This window comes from Heterocephalus glaber, unplaced genomic scaffold (genome assembly GCF_053883595.1).
Source record: "Heterocephalus glaber isolate CG9 unplaced genomic scaffold, H.glaber_assembly_v1.0 deba00000331, whole genome shotgun sequence".
Taxonomy (NCBI): Eukaryota; Metazoa; Chordata; class Mammalia; order Rodentia; family Bathyergidae; genus Heterocephalus; species Heterocephalus glaber.
Window position 1 is genome coordinate 47,556,751 of NW_028258142.1, and position 14,314 is coordinate 47,571,064.

The 14,314-nt window shown below is 34.5% G+C and overlaps 1 protein-coding gene across 1 annotated transcript in view; it reads left to right on the top strand.

The window, feature by feature from the left end:
• The window catches only part of Ccdc178 (coiled-coil domain containing 178), a 386,593-nt gene that overhangs the window by 74,324 nt on the left and 297,955 nt on the right, over window positions 1-14,314 (top strand). Inside the window, 1 exon segment of the mRNA XM_087188664.1 lies at window positions 444-644. Coding sequence (XP_087044790.1) covers window positions 444-644 — 201 coding nt within the window.

Below are 14,314 nucleotides of genomic sequence, written 5' to 3' on the forward strand. Positions count from 1 at the left end.
AATATCAAGTGTCAGTTTTCTAGAAACTACCTGGGAATTTTCAATATTTATCTGATATAATTATTATGTTTTGTTTTCTTATAGAATGGGATAAAACATAGGCCTAATTTTAAAATAAAGCTCTATAATAAGATTAAGAATAGGACATGTGTTTTTTTTCCTTCCAATAAATTATACTTTTCTTGAAGACATCGGTTGGGATTTAGTTGACACTTTTTATAAATTGTTTATTAAAATATCTGTCTTTGAAAGTTGTCAAGTCAATGTATTTGAAATACATTGCATTGTAATAGACCTGAAAAGGCTAATTCAGTTTTCTAAAACTCTGTATTAAGTATATAAATATTTAAAATAATAATATAATAACAACTAAGACTCATAGTTCTATCACTTGGCTTATAGAGTGATTCAGTAACAAACATGAAAAATATTCCTATTTTAAGATGAAAAGTATCCAGAATTAAAGAAAGAAATGGAAACATTACTGTCAAAGGCCATCCATCTTATTAAAAGTCTAGAAACTGATCGAGCAGAAGCTGAACAAATGTTAAGACAACAAAAATCGAGAAAGAAAATGATTATCATGAAGATTGACTCTTGGTCAATCTGGAAACTTCAAGAACTCCCACTAGCTGTGCAGAAAGGTACTAAAAAGGACTTTCCACTTTGTTATTTTCTTTGTTGAAAAAGCACAGATAATCAATTGCAGCTCTGTAAACAAAATCACCCATTTAGAGTTTCAGTATTTCACTTACAAACTAGGGCCTATTTCAAAGCTGCTATTAATGATAATGATGAGTTCACAGAGGACAGGGACTGTGAAGAGCAAATCCGGACCTGCAGACGTTTGGGTGTTTTGGAAATACTATACATTTATTGTATCCCATGTTCATGCAAACATTTGGCATGTATTTGTTGTATGATTCTAGTATTGGAGTTACTAGAAATTGAGAAATTCAAAGTGACTCACAAATGATGTTTAGTCATATCTTTAAATGTGAAAAATTGAAAAATGTAAGTGACATATTGTAAACCATATGAAACTCCGTTTTTGAGAATTCAATAGTATATTTAGTTTGAAAGGAACTTCTAGCAATCATAGAATTCTTTTCAAAGAGTCACACCATTAATAAATATTTAAGAAGAAACTCCTATCTTTTAGACTGAAGAGAAAGGAACCTATTGTAAAATAAACAATCTAAAGGTACTTGATTTTTCTTTTGTTCTCCAAACACTGTGCCTATCAAAACATGATTACCTGATTCAACCTGAGTTTGGAAGTATGCCCCTTCCTAATGTAAAAAATTAAATTTAGGATTCACATATATTGTGAGTAATTTTTAATAAGGTGCCCATATAACCTGTCATTTAAACCAAGAAATCCTTGAGAGAAAAAGAGATGCTATTAACTATTACTCTGGGACAATAGCTACTAACTTATGTGTCATAGTGAACTCATTCATATACTTTTGTCATAATACCCTAAGTTTTCTCAAACTGCAGTCAACAAGTTTAGTCAGTTTAGGGAGACTTAATTTACACCCACAAGGAGTCATCTACAGTTTTCCTAATTGTCCTTTCTTGTTAGTATTAACAAAAAAGTTAATGTAGAAGGCTGGTTTTATTTAACTTTTGCTGATCTATTTATATATAATATCATATAGCCTATTTTATAAGACTGATTTGAATTTATACTTTGGGATCTGTATGAGTGATTTTTAGGGAGTTACTAAAATTAAATTAAATTAAGATACATTTGTACATATTATACATAACTAATAAGTGCATTTTGAATGATGGAATAAATCCTTGTCATGGATAAGTTATTTGGGGAATTAAATTTTAAACAATGTAGGCCAGGGATTTAGCTGCCTGCCTCACAAGCACAAGGTCTCACTTTCAATCCCCAGTACAAAAAAAAAATTTTTTTTAACAATTTTTTAAACAGTATTGTTTTAAACAATGCTGTTAAATCTACTTATGAATCCAAATATTTGTTCATCTGCTTTATTTTATTTAAGTAGTCAACATATGCAATAAAAATTAAACCCATTATTATGTATTTCTTAATATAATTTTTCAAACAAAATGTTTGAAACATTTCTGGAAAATTTCATGCTTTATAGTGTCTGCAGCCTTTATACTGATGTATGTAAGATATAATCTTTAAACTTTATGAATTTGTTTATAAAATATGGAATTATATATCTTCATTGTCTTTAAGTTCTCAATAATTCTAGCATATGAAACAGGAGAACCTTCTAATCTCTTTAAATGCCTTCATATTAATGTGATGTTTATTATAAATTTAGATTTTTTACATAAAATTAAGGAAGGAAATCTACTTCTTTCTAGATATCTTCCAGTTTCTCCTCCAGATCTATTACTTTACACTCTCCACCTCCCCTTACTTATATATTTTGTTGTGTGGCCCAAAAAGCTGATTCATCATGAGCTACATTAAGGATCTCTTTTGCAGTCTGTCTTTCTGCTGGGGTCCACTGATGAGAATCAACAGCAAGAGACCATAGGGAGACAATAGAGTCTGAGACAAGGGTATTAATAAGACTGGCTAATTCCTCCCTGCCTGGTCACTATAAACCAACTGTATTTCCCTCCTGAAAATGACAGCCCTTGGCATGTTATATGCAGCCAAATATCTAGCAAATGCATTTTCTTTCCCTGTTGAAAAAGATAACCAGAAATGAGTTTTCCATCACTAATTGGTGCCGTATGATCCTACAAATTATAAAATTAGATTGTATAAACAGTGTTCCTTTGTAAAATAAAAAGGCACAAATATTACTAACATCCTGAAGGCACAAGCAAGCTAGTGAATCAGGCTTCTTGGCACTTCATTTGCAATTGCTTCTATAGATTTCCTCTATCCCATAACCTGCATTTATGGTTTCATGGGTACTTTGACTACCTAAAGGAAGAGGAAGCAATCAGAGCCCTAGTCTATGAATGGATTTGAATATTATGCTAACACAATTTGGGGAGCTCTGGCTTTCTAATTCCAATACAAAAAGAGTGAATGCTCACTGTCACTGAGGGCAGAACTTTATACACTTCTTGAAGAAGAACAGGTGGCCCAATGTACATATAGGAAGTGGCAGAAAGGATGGCAGGGCAGTTAGAAACATGGAAAAAATATGAGTGTAAGGAGAGTAAATGGATACCAAAAGGGAGTGTTGATCTTTCAGAAAGGATAGAGTATGAAGATAATTATGTCCCACATAAATTCTTACCAGACAGGCAAGATAGTCCAGCTGAGACCTAGGATGGCAAATCTTCCCATTTTATTTTCCTTTGCACTGTTTGGTCTTGTAAATTATTCATTTATTACTACAATAGTACTTCACAACAGATCAGCCACAACTCATAGCTGAAGACAATAAGCACTTTGTTTTTCAGTCATGGGTTCATTGTTCAACTTGGGGTGCCCTTTGCCAGGCTCAGGTGTAATGGACAGATTCCTTAGAAAACTCTCTCAATAAGAAATAGCAGGGATGGGGAAATAATAAGAACCACGATAGATTATGTAAAGGTACATATTTCTAATGATGAATGTCATTATATTGTATACTTAAAATGTATCAATAAAATTAATTTTAAAAGAAGAAATAGCTAAGGATTTAGCTCAGTGGTTCCGGTGCCTGCCTCGCAAGCCCAAGATCCCGAGTTCTATCCCTGGTACCAAAAAAAAAAAAAAAAAAAAAAAAAAAAAGGAAATAGAAAACAGAAGAGACCTGAAACCAATGAAGAAATTGAATTAGCTATTAAAACTATGTTAATAATTTTGAACTTAAACAATTTGGCTATGGATAGAGAACTCAGTAAGTGGGCTCTGGACAGAAAACTAAAAACTTTAAGGAAATGAAAAACTCAAACTTTAGAGCCATGAAAGTTTAGAGGTCAAAATTTCAATTGAATTAGGTCACTCAATGCTGTGCATTGACTTTATAGGTCTGATTTGTATTCTTTCATCTCCTTTGGCCAGCAGTTTCCCAAGAGGCATGGTTTTTATAGTGCAAATGGAGTAGTACAAAAGGGTCAGTAGAAATACAGAAGGCCACTCAAGGTGTGAGCTGTATTTCTCTTTTACCCCTCTTAGGATTTTTGCTGTTTTTCTGATCGTGGTTCAGTTATTATGTTAATTCAATTTCTTTACTGGCTTCAGATCTCTTCTTCTATTTCTTCTTAAGACAGTTTTGATAATTTGTGCCTTCTAGGTTCCAGTCAGTACATTTCAATTGTCTAATTTTATGGTATATACTTTTATTTACATTAATTTCTGTAATAGCAGAGGTGATGACACCTCCTTCATGCCTGATTTTTATAATTTGGGCCTTATCTCTCTTGTTCTTGGTCAGTCTAGCAAAAGGTTCATCAATTTTGTTGACCTTTCCGAAAAGTCAGTTTTTGTTTTACTGACTTCTCTATTGTTTTTCAACTTGGACATAGATTTCTCTTTGATTTTCACTGGTAGCTTGCTCAAGAATAATTTAACTTGATATGCTTTTTTTGAGAAGTGGAAATTTTGGTTATTTACTTGATATTTTTTTCTTTTCTAAAATTGGCATAAAAAAACTATGAATTTTCTTCTTGGAACTGTATTAATCGCATTTATAAATATTCACATTTTGTGAATTTATTTTTATTTAGTCCAAAATATTTTCTAAATTCCTTTATGATTTATTTTTGGATCTGTTACTTATTTATCAGTTGCTGTTTAATTTGCAGATATTCTAAGATTTTCGTAAATTTCTTTCTGCTATTTCTAAATTAATTTTACTATGCTAAGAAACATTCTTGATTTGTTTCAATGATGTTAAAATAACTTATACTTTAAAATGAAACCGTTAGGAATGTTCTGTGTAGTTGAAATTAATACAGAGGTACAATATAAATATGGAGAATGGTTAAATAAAAACATTAAAAATTTATTAAAGACACATTGCTATCATTCTCAACAGATTTCCCCTCACTTTGAATATAGTTATTCCATTGTTCCTGCCATTTTTTGAAGTTCTTGAAGGTCTCTTTCTGAGTGCCTCTGAATGGCTGTCTTCATGTCCTCAATCCACCCAATGTGTTTATGACTATTTCCATCAAATGAAAACTTTATGGTGCATCCTCATATGCTTATCTATCAGATCTGGCACTGTGTGAATGCTTGCTCTTCTTCATGGTCCAAATGATAAGGAAATATGAATGTTTACATCAATTCAGAACATCTAGGCAGCCACAATAATACAACTGAAACCCCTCAGGAAATAGGACTCCCAGAACTCCTTCAAAAAATGGAAAGAACAATGGGATAAGTATGTTCAAATTGATGCAGGGTAAATTTTGAGAGGAATTAATGGTTATGTGTATGTTATTGTACTATTTGAAAAATTTTAAACACAACATAATTTATCGTTACACCTTGTACATTTTGCTATAATAGAGTGGGGTATTTACTAGTGTCAGTTAGGTCAAGTTGGTTGATAATCCTGCACAAATCTCTTAACTCTTTGAGTTACTTTTCTCATTACTGAGACAAAATATCAGACACCCAAAGGAAGAAAAGTTTATTTTAGCTTGCAATTTGCAGAGGTGTCAGTCCATATCAGGTTGTCTCTAAGCCAGGGTGGTATGGCAGAGAGGCATTGCAGAAGAGAAACAGTCCATGGTGTGGCAGGGCAGACAAAAAGCAGGAGGCAGTGGGCACCAGAGGCCATCTGTATGTCCCTTTATAGTCTATCCATGCTATAAACCTTCATCCAGGGTGAAGCTTTTATTATCCACCCTCTTAATGCCAGCACCATACCCGTCATTCAAATGCACACAACCTAGATCCAGCCTTTGAAACTCCTCACCTATGACCACATGAGGATTTGGGGGGACATCTAGACACAAGACATAACACTCCCTAATGATTTCCTATCTACTGTTCATTAAATGCTGGGTGTTGAAATCTTTAGTTATGAGTTCAATTATGAAATTGAGAAAAAACAACCCAGCAATATCAAATTCTTTTTGATTATACATTTTTCCTGTATTTGTATTTTTGAAAGTCATTTAAAATACACTGACAAGTTGACAAAAAAAGTAAGAATGCACCAAGGACAAGTTTTAAGTTTGGAACGGGAAATTATGAAAGTAATTTGGCACCAATACTAGATTTAGACTTGAGTGAATCTTTGAAATCCTGATGTCCATGAAACCCCATTTTCATATGTCCGTAGGGTATAGGAAACCAGGAATAACATCTAAAGCTAACCCGAAGTGGAAAGTGTAATTAGGGATCACAACATGAAGCTTGGAATTCAAAGATCTACATAGTCAGTTTGAGTAAATCAGAACTAAACCTGTTACCCAGATTGAACTGCAAAATTTTTTCATTTAGAGAAAAACCAATGTTCCTTGAGCATTATTAAAGTGCTCATCTCAAATGGATTTGTAACTCATATTCTCACTATTTGTATGTTTAAAAATTGTTAACTGGAAAAGGATATTTAAATATTCTGCAGCTTGACAGTAATATCCGACATCTTTATGGAGCAAAGATGAACTTTCTCTGGAAGACTGAAACTACAAACTAGACACCAAGAAATTATCTCAGCTAAAGTTCCAAGATGAGAAGTAGCTCAACATCAAATATAAAATACTAAAAGATTCAAAGTCAATGAGTGTAAACCAGTAGAAACAGTTCATAAAATTTTACTCAAAAATTTTCAGATATTGTATTGTACAAGAGTATAATTACATTTGATCTGCTTCAAGAACTAAAAAAAGAAATTTGTAAACAAAAACAAGGACTATGAAAAATTTCTTTAAAATTTTTATTGAGTCTATTGGTACATTTTAGGTGTACCTTATGATCACATTAGTCACTGAGAATGTTTACACGTACATGATATATCTTAATTTTTACTGTTTTCCCATTTCCCTGACCTCTCTTCAACCCCTCCACACCTTTCTATATACATAAGCTTTGTTTCCATTTTTTCCTTCTTACAGTCGATTTTTTTCTTTCCCTTCTTTCTTTTCTCTGCCCCCTCCTCCCTAGTTCCCCTTCCCCTTTGAATATTTTCTTCCTATTTCACCATATTTATTATAGATTTGGTCCTCATTTACACCTTCAGTTTCTCACATCAGAGAAACAATTCTGTATTTACACATGTGTGTCCTATTTATTTAACTGATGAGTATGGCCTCAAGCTGCATCCATTTAACTGTAAATGTTTCAAGTTTATCTTTCTTTATGATGGAGTAGTACTACATTTTATATATTAAAAAAATTCACATCTTCTTTATCTGCTCACCAATTGATAGCCTTTTGGGCTGTTTCCAAGATTTAGCTATTAAAAACTGTGCCACTATAAACATAGGTGTGCATATATCACTGTGGTGTAATGCTTTTAATACTTTTGGGAACATACCCAGCAGAAGAATAGCAGGGTTAAATGGGACCTCTAATCCTAGTTTTTTGAGGAATCTCCACCCTGATTTCCCCAGTGATTGCACCAGTCTGCACTTCCACCAACAGTGGAGAAGGGTTCCTTTCTCCCCACATCCCCTCCAACATTTGTTATTGGTTGATTTCTTGATAGCAGCCATTCTTTCTGGAGTGAGATGGAATCTCAGTGTTGTTTTCATCTGCATCTCTCTCTTGAATGACCAGTGATGTTGAAAGTTTTTTCATATGTTTATTTGCTGCTTCTACTTCTTCATCAAAGAAATATCTATTCATTTCAGATGCCCATTTTTGAATTTGGTTTTTAAATTTGAGGGGTCTAATCTTTTTAAGTTCTTTATATATTCTAGATAGTAGACCTTTGTCTGAGGAAGAGCTAGTATAATTTTTTCCCCTCACATTGCAGTTGTCTCTTTGCTCTGTTGGTGGTTTCCCTTGCTGTGCAGAAGATTTTTAATAAGATTAAATCCAGGGCTGGGGATTTAGCTCAGTGGTTCCACCACTTGCCTGGCAAGCATAAGGACCCGAGTTTGATCCCTGGTACCAAAAAAACCCCAAGAGATTAAATCCAGTTGTTTGTTTGTGTTAGTTCTGGTGCTGCTGAGGTTTTGTTCATCTCTTCATGTCTTCTCTGCTAATGTCTTCAAGAGTTCTACCTAATCTATCCTCCAGCAAGTTTAGTGTTTCTGTTTTAATATTTAGATCTTTGATCCATTTTGATTTTAGTTTAGTGCATAGTGAGAGATATAGGTCTAGTGTTAATCTTTGGCAAGCTGAAAGACAGTTTTTCCAACACCATTTATTAAAGAGGCTATCTTTCCTCCAGTGAGAGTGTTTAGCTTCTCTGTCAAAGATGAGGTGGCTTAGTATGTCTGGAGTTGTTTCCGCATCTTCTAATCTGTTCCACTGATCCTTGGGTCTGTTTCTTTGCTAGTACCATGCTGTTTTTAACAAAGTGGTTTGTAGTATAGTTTCAAGTTGAAGATTATTATACCCTCTGCCATGTATTAGTTGCCTAGAATTGCTTTCGCTATTCTAAGTCTCTTCTTGTTCCAAATGAATTTTCGGATTGTTTTCTTTAGTTTTGTGAAATATACAGTTGGGATTTCAATTGGGATTGCAATGAATCTATATAGCAGTTTTGGAAGTATGGCCATTTTCATTATGTCGGTTCTTCTTACCCAGGAACAAGGGACATCTTTCCATTTTCTGATATCCTCTTTGATCTCTTTTTCTCAGAGTGATATGGTTGTCAAAGTAGAGGTTTTTACTTCCTTCATTAGATTGATTCCTAAATATTTCATTTTCTAGTACTATTGTGAAGAAATCCTTTCCTGAATTTCTCTCTCAGTGAATCTATTATTTCTGTACAAGAAGGCTATTGATTTTTGAGTGTTAACCTTGTATCCAGCTACTCTACTGAATCTGGCTATTTAGTATAGAATTCTTTTGGTGGAGTTTTTGAGGTCTTTATAGAGAGTATCATGTCATCTGCAAATAATGACAGTTTAACTTCTTTGTTTCCTATCTTTTTTCCTTTTATTTCTTTCTCTTGTCTAATTGCTTTGGCTAATGTTTCCAGAACTATGTTGAACAGAGGTGGTGATAGTAGACATCCTTGTCTTGTTCCTGATTTTAGCTTGAAAATTTTCAGTTTTTGACCATTTAGTATGACATTGGCTGTTAGTTTTTTATATATGGCTTTTATCAGGTTGAGATAAAAACCACCTATTACAATTTTTTGTAGGTTTTTTTTTTATCATGAATGGATGTCGGATTTTGTCAAATGCTTTTTCTGCATCTTTTGGGATGATCATATGGTTTTTGTCCTTGACTACATTAATATAGTGTATTACATTTATTGATTTATGAATGTTGAACCATCCTTGCATCCCTGGGATAAATCTGTGTTGTTCAGGGTGTATGATCTTCTTGATGACTCTCTATTCTATTTGCCAGTATTTTATTGAGAATTTTTGAATCTATGTTCATTAGGGAGATTGGCCTGTAGTTATCTTTTTTGTTTGTGTCTTTCTCTGCTTTCAGAATCAAGGTGATGCTTTCTTCCAGGAATGAATTTGGGAGTATTGTTTTCCTTTTGATTTCATTAAAGAGTTTGAGAAGTAGTGGCATTAGCTTTTCCCTAAATTTCTTGTAGAATTCTTTAGTAAAGCCATCAGGACCTGGGCTTTTCTTTGTTGGTAAGTTTTTTATTACACTTTCACTTTCTTTGATTGATATTGGGTTGTTTACAATTATTATGTCTTCTGCTTTCAATGTTGGTAATTCAAATGTATCTAGGAATCTGTCCATTTCTTCCTTGTTTTCCAACTTATTAGAGTACAGGTTTTCAAAGTAGGTATTGATTATCCTCTGGAATTCTGCTGGATCTGTTGTGATTTCACCCTTTTCATTCCTAAGTGGATGGATTTGAGCCTTTTCTTACCTTTTATTTTGGATAAGGTTGGCTGAGAGTTTGTCAATTTTATTTATTCTTTTGAAGAACAAACTCGTTGATTCAGTAATTTTTTGTATCATTCCTTTAGTCTCCATTGCATTGATTTCTGCTCTGATTTTTATAATTTCCTCCCTTGAATGACCTTTGGATTTGTCTTGCTCTTCTTTTTCTAGGAGCTTGAGATTCAGCATTAGGTTGTTTATTTGAGCTTGCTCTGTTTTCCTAATATGGGCATTCACTGTTATGAATTTCCCTCATAGAACTGCTTTCATTGTACCCCATAAATTCCTGCATGTTGTATTGGCATTATCATTTAATTGTAGAAACTGTCTAATTTCTTCTTTAATTTCCCCTGTGACCCATTGGTTGTTCAGGAGGGTGTTATTCAATTTCCATGTGTTTGTGAAGTTCTTGTGGTTTCTTTTGCTCTTGCTCTCCAGTTTCATTGTCCTATAGTCTGACAGTAGACAGGGGATAACTTCAATTCCTTTGCATTTTCTTAAACATGTTCTATGAGCTAGCATATGGTCTATTTTTGAGAATGAGCCATGTGCAACTGAGAAGAATGTGTATTCTGATTTTGTTGTGTGGAATACTCTGTAGACATTTATTAAATACATTTGTTCAACAGTTTGGTTCAGGTTTTGTTGATTTTTTTGTCCAGTGGATCTGGTTATTTGTGACAGTGGGGTATTGAGATCCCCCATTACTGTTGTATTAGTGCTTATTTGGTTTTTCATGTCCATTAATATTTGTTTTATATAGTTGGGCACACTAGTGTTTGGTGCATATATATTAATGATTTCATCTTTTCCTCTTGGATTTTTCCCTTTACAAGCATGTAATGGCATTCTCTGTCTCTCTTAATTAGTTTTGGTTTGAAATCTACTTTGTCTGCAAATAGGATACTACCCCTGCTTTTTTCCAGATTCCTGTCACATGGAGTATTGCTTTCCATCCTTTTACTTTCAGTCTATGAATTTCTTTTTGAATTAATTGTGTTTCTTGTATACAGCATGTTGTTTGATCTTGTTTCTTGATCTATTCTGCCAGTCTATTTCTTTTGATTGGTGAATTGAGGCCATTCACATTGATGTTTATTTCTGATATATATTGATTTGTGCTTGTCATGATATTTTCCTGTTGTTGGCTCTTTTATTTTTTATTTTCCCCCTTTCTGTTTAATTTCTTGCCTTGCCAGATGGCTTCATTCTCTTGGGTCTTGTGGAGTTGTGACCTTCATTGTCTTTTTCCAGGATATTGTTTAGAATTTTTGGAGTGCTGGTTTGGTATTCATGAAGTTTCTCAGGTGTTCTTTGTCAGTATCTTATTATTCTGTTGATTTTGAAAGATAGTTTTTCAAGATACATCAATCTAGGTTGGAGATTGTTTTCTTTTAGGGCTTGAAATACTTTACTTTGGGCTCTTCTTGACTTGAGGGTTTGTTTTGAAAAGTCTGCTGTGATTCTGATGGCCATTCTTTTGTATGTGATTTGTTTCTTTTCTTTAACTGCTTTTAATATTTTGTTCTTCTGTTGGGTTTCTGGGATCTTGACTATTATATATATATATATATATGTGTAGATTTTTTTTGACCATGGCTAGTTGGAGTGCTATATGCCTCACTTATCTGTATGTCAAATTCTTTTCCTTTGTTTGGAAAGTTTTCTGTCATTAATTCTGTGAATATTTTTATATCATTTTCACTTTCTCCTGCTTTTTCATCAACTCCAATCTGTCTTATGTTATTATGCTTTGCATCATCTAGCAGCTGCTGTAGCAATTTCTCATGGTCCTTTACAATTTTGGGGGTTTTTTTTTGGTACTGGGGATCAAACTTGGGTCCTTGCGCTTGTGCAGCAGGTGGCAAAACCACTGAGCTAAATTCCTGGTACTTGTCCTTTACTATTGTTAAGAAATCTCTCTTTTCATAGTCACTACCTGCAATCCTGCCTTCTATATCTGATATTCTGTTCTCACACTGGATCATTCTGCTGGGAATGCTTTCAATGGAATTTTTAATCTCTTGGATATCTGTTTGAATGTGTTTCATGAATTCTATTTCTTTCCTATACTGGGCATTCATGGTTTCCATTTCTTTTCTATGCTGGGCATTCATGGCTTCTATCATGGTCCTGAACTCATCTATTTTTTGTATGTTTCTGTTCTAAAGTCTCTAATCATGTCTTTCATTCTGCTCACCATCTCTGTAGTTGTCTGGGAAATTATTTCTGTTTTGATTTTTTTTTCTAAAGACTTTTTCATCTCTTTTGTTACTTCCCATATTATCAATTCAGGATGTCCAGGTGGTTATCATATTTTTCCACCTAACTGGTCCCAAAAATTGCCTTTAGTAAGTTGGAAGTTTGGATTTGTGTCTTGTTTAGGTGTCTTCTCATTTCTATTTTGTTGTTGTTGATGTTTCTGGTTTAATTCCTGGGTTGATACCTCTATATTGGTTATTGTATCTTTATTGTTAGTGCTTAGAACTCTTAAGGAATGATTATTTCTCAATGGTGTCTTCTAGGTATACCTTGTCTTTAGGTTTTGAATTTCTAATGACTCTTAGGCAATCTCAGTTTTGGTGTACATGGAAGGACAACTGATTAGAACAATCATGACACCTCGACCCAAGTAATACAATCAGCATCGGTGATTGCATCAAACACAGCTTTAAAAATGAGAAGTTGTGAGGGCCGGGGATTTAGCTCAGTGGTTGCGCTGCCTGTTGCACAAGCACAAGGACCCAAGTTCGATCCCCGGTACCAAAAAAATTAAAAATTAAAAAATTAAATTATTTAGGGGGCCGGGGACTTAGCTCAGTGGTTCCACCACCTGCCTCACAAGAGAAGGACCAGAGTTTGATCCCCAGTACCAAACAAAAAAACCCCCCAAAAAACCACAAAAATAAATAAATAATAAAAATGAGAAGTTGTGGTAACTATTAATCTGTCACCTTTAACTGCATGAACTAGATAAAAAACAAGGATCAGGCCAAAATAATTTTTCAGTAAATAAGCCCTTCTATATTGCAAATTTACCCTCCTTCATGAGGACTTAGAAAGTGTTGGGGGGCGGGTACTAGAAATATAGAAGGAGAGAGAAGGGTTAGAAGTGAGACCAGAGAATACAGGAAGATCATGCAAACTTTAGGAAACTGATGAAGACAGGAGGAAAAGATAGAAGGAAGGAACAAAAACAAGGACATAAAAAAGAGCAACAGGAAAACTAGAAACCGTATTCACTCACCTATAAAAATAAGAACAATCAAAAGAAGAAAAGAGAAAAGAATCCAAAATAGGACAGGAACAGGAACAAGAAAGTACAGAGGAGGAGGAGGAGGAGGAGGAGGAGGAGGAGGAGGAGGAGGAGGAGGAGGAGGAGGAGGAGGAGGAGGAGAGGAGGAGGAGGAGGAGGAGGAGGAGGAGGAGGAGGGGAGGAGGAGGAGGAGGAGGAGGAGGAGGGGGAGGAGGAGGAGGAAGAAGAAAGAAAAAGGCCTCCTTCAGGGTATGTCTCTGCTGTCAAGGTAGCCAATGTGGGCAGCAGCATGCAGATCTAAGTCAATTAGTCTCAGCAAACCAGCTGTAGTCCACTGAGATTCAGGCTGGTTTTTGGCTGCAGGCCCCAAGTTGAGCTCCCTGATCTCCTGGGGGTTTGAACTCTGCCAGGTTCTTCTGCAGGTTTGAGCTGCTCTTCTCCTGAAGCAAGACCAGGTTCTGGTGGAAGGTGCTGATCCCACCAACTCACCATCTGGTATAGTCCTGTACACCTTTATTACAGAGCCTTTCTTCACTTTCCAAGTGGGCTTCAATTTTCATCAAGGAGCCTCAGCGAGACCCTCTCTCTGCTGCTCACTGCTGCTCTATCTTCTGGAGCTCATAACAATGGACCTTATGGGCTTAGCGAGTGGTCTGGGTCAGTGGGGGCCTCCTCACAGTAGTCCCGGGGTGGTGGGGGTGGTTATGAAACCATTTTTTAAAGAAAGCAAAAATGGAAACAAACAAAAAATATTATTTTAACTCAAAGAGTCAATAGGTATATTGTTTATCCAACACAGAAAGTAATAACTAAAATTTGAAGAAATTGTATAAAATGCATCAGAGTAGGTAAATGAAATATTTTAAAGCATGGAATATAAAATGAGAGGGCATAATAAATATCTAATGAAAGATTATCATTTAAATTTATGTTTAAAAACATAACAACAAACTCTAAATGAATTGCTGTCTGGTTAGTGAAGGTAAACAAAAGTAAGAAAGTGATGGTAACAAACACTGCACCTACTCAAAAGAAGTTAGAAGATATTTAGAAATATATTCTTAAAATTTATCATTAAAATTATATTCATATGTATGAGAAAAAGCCAAATCATTCCTTAGAAACAAAGC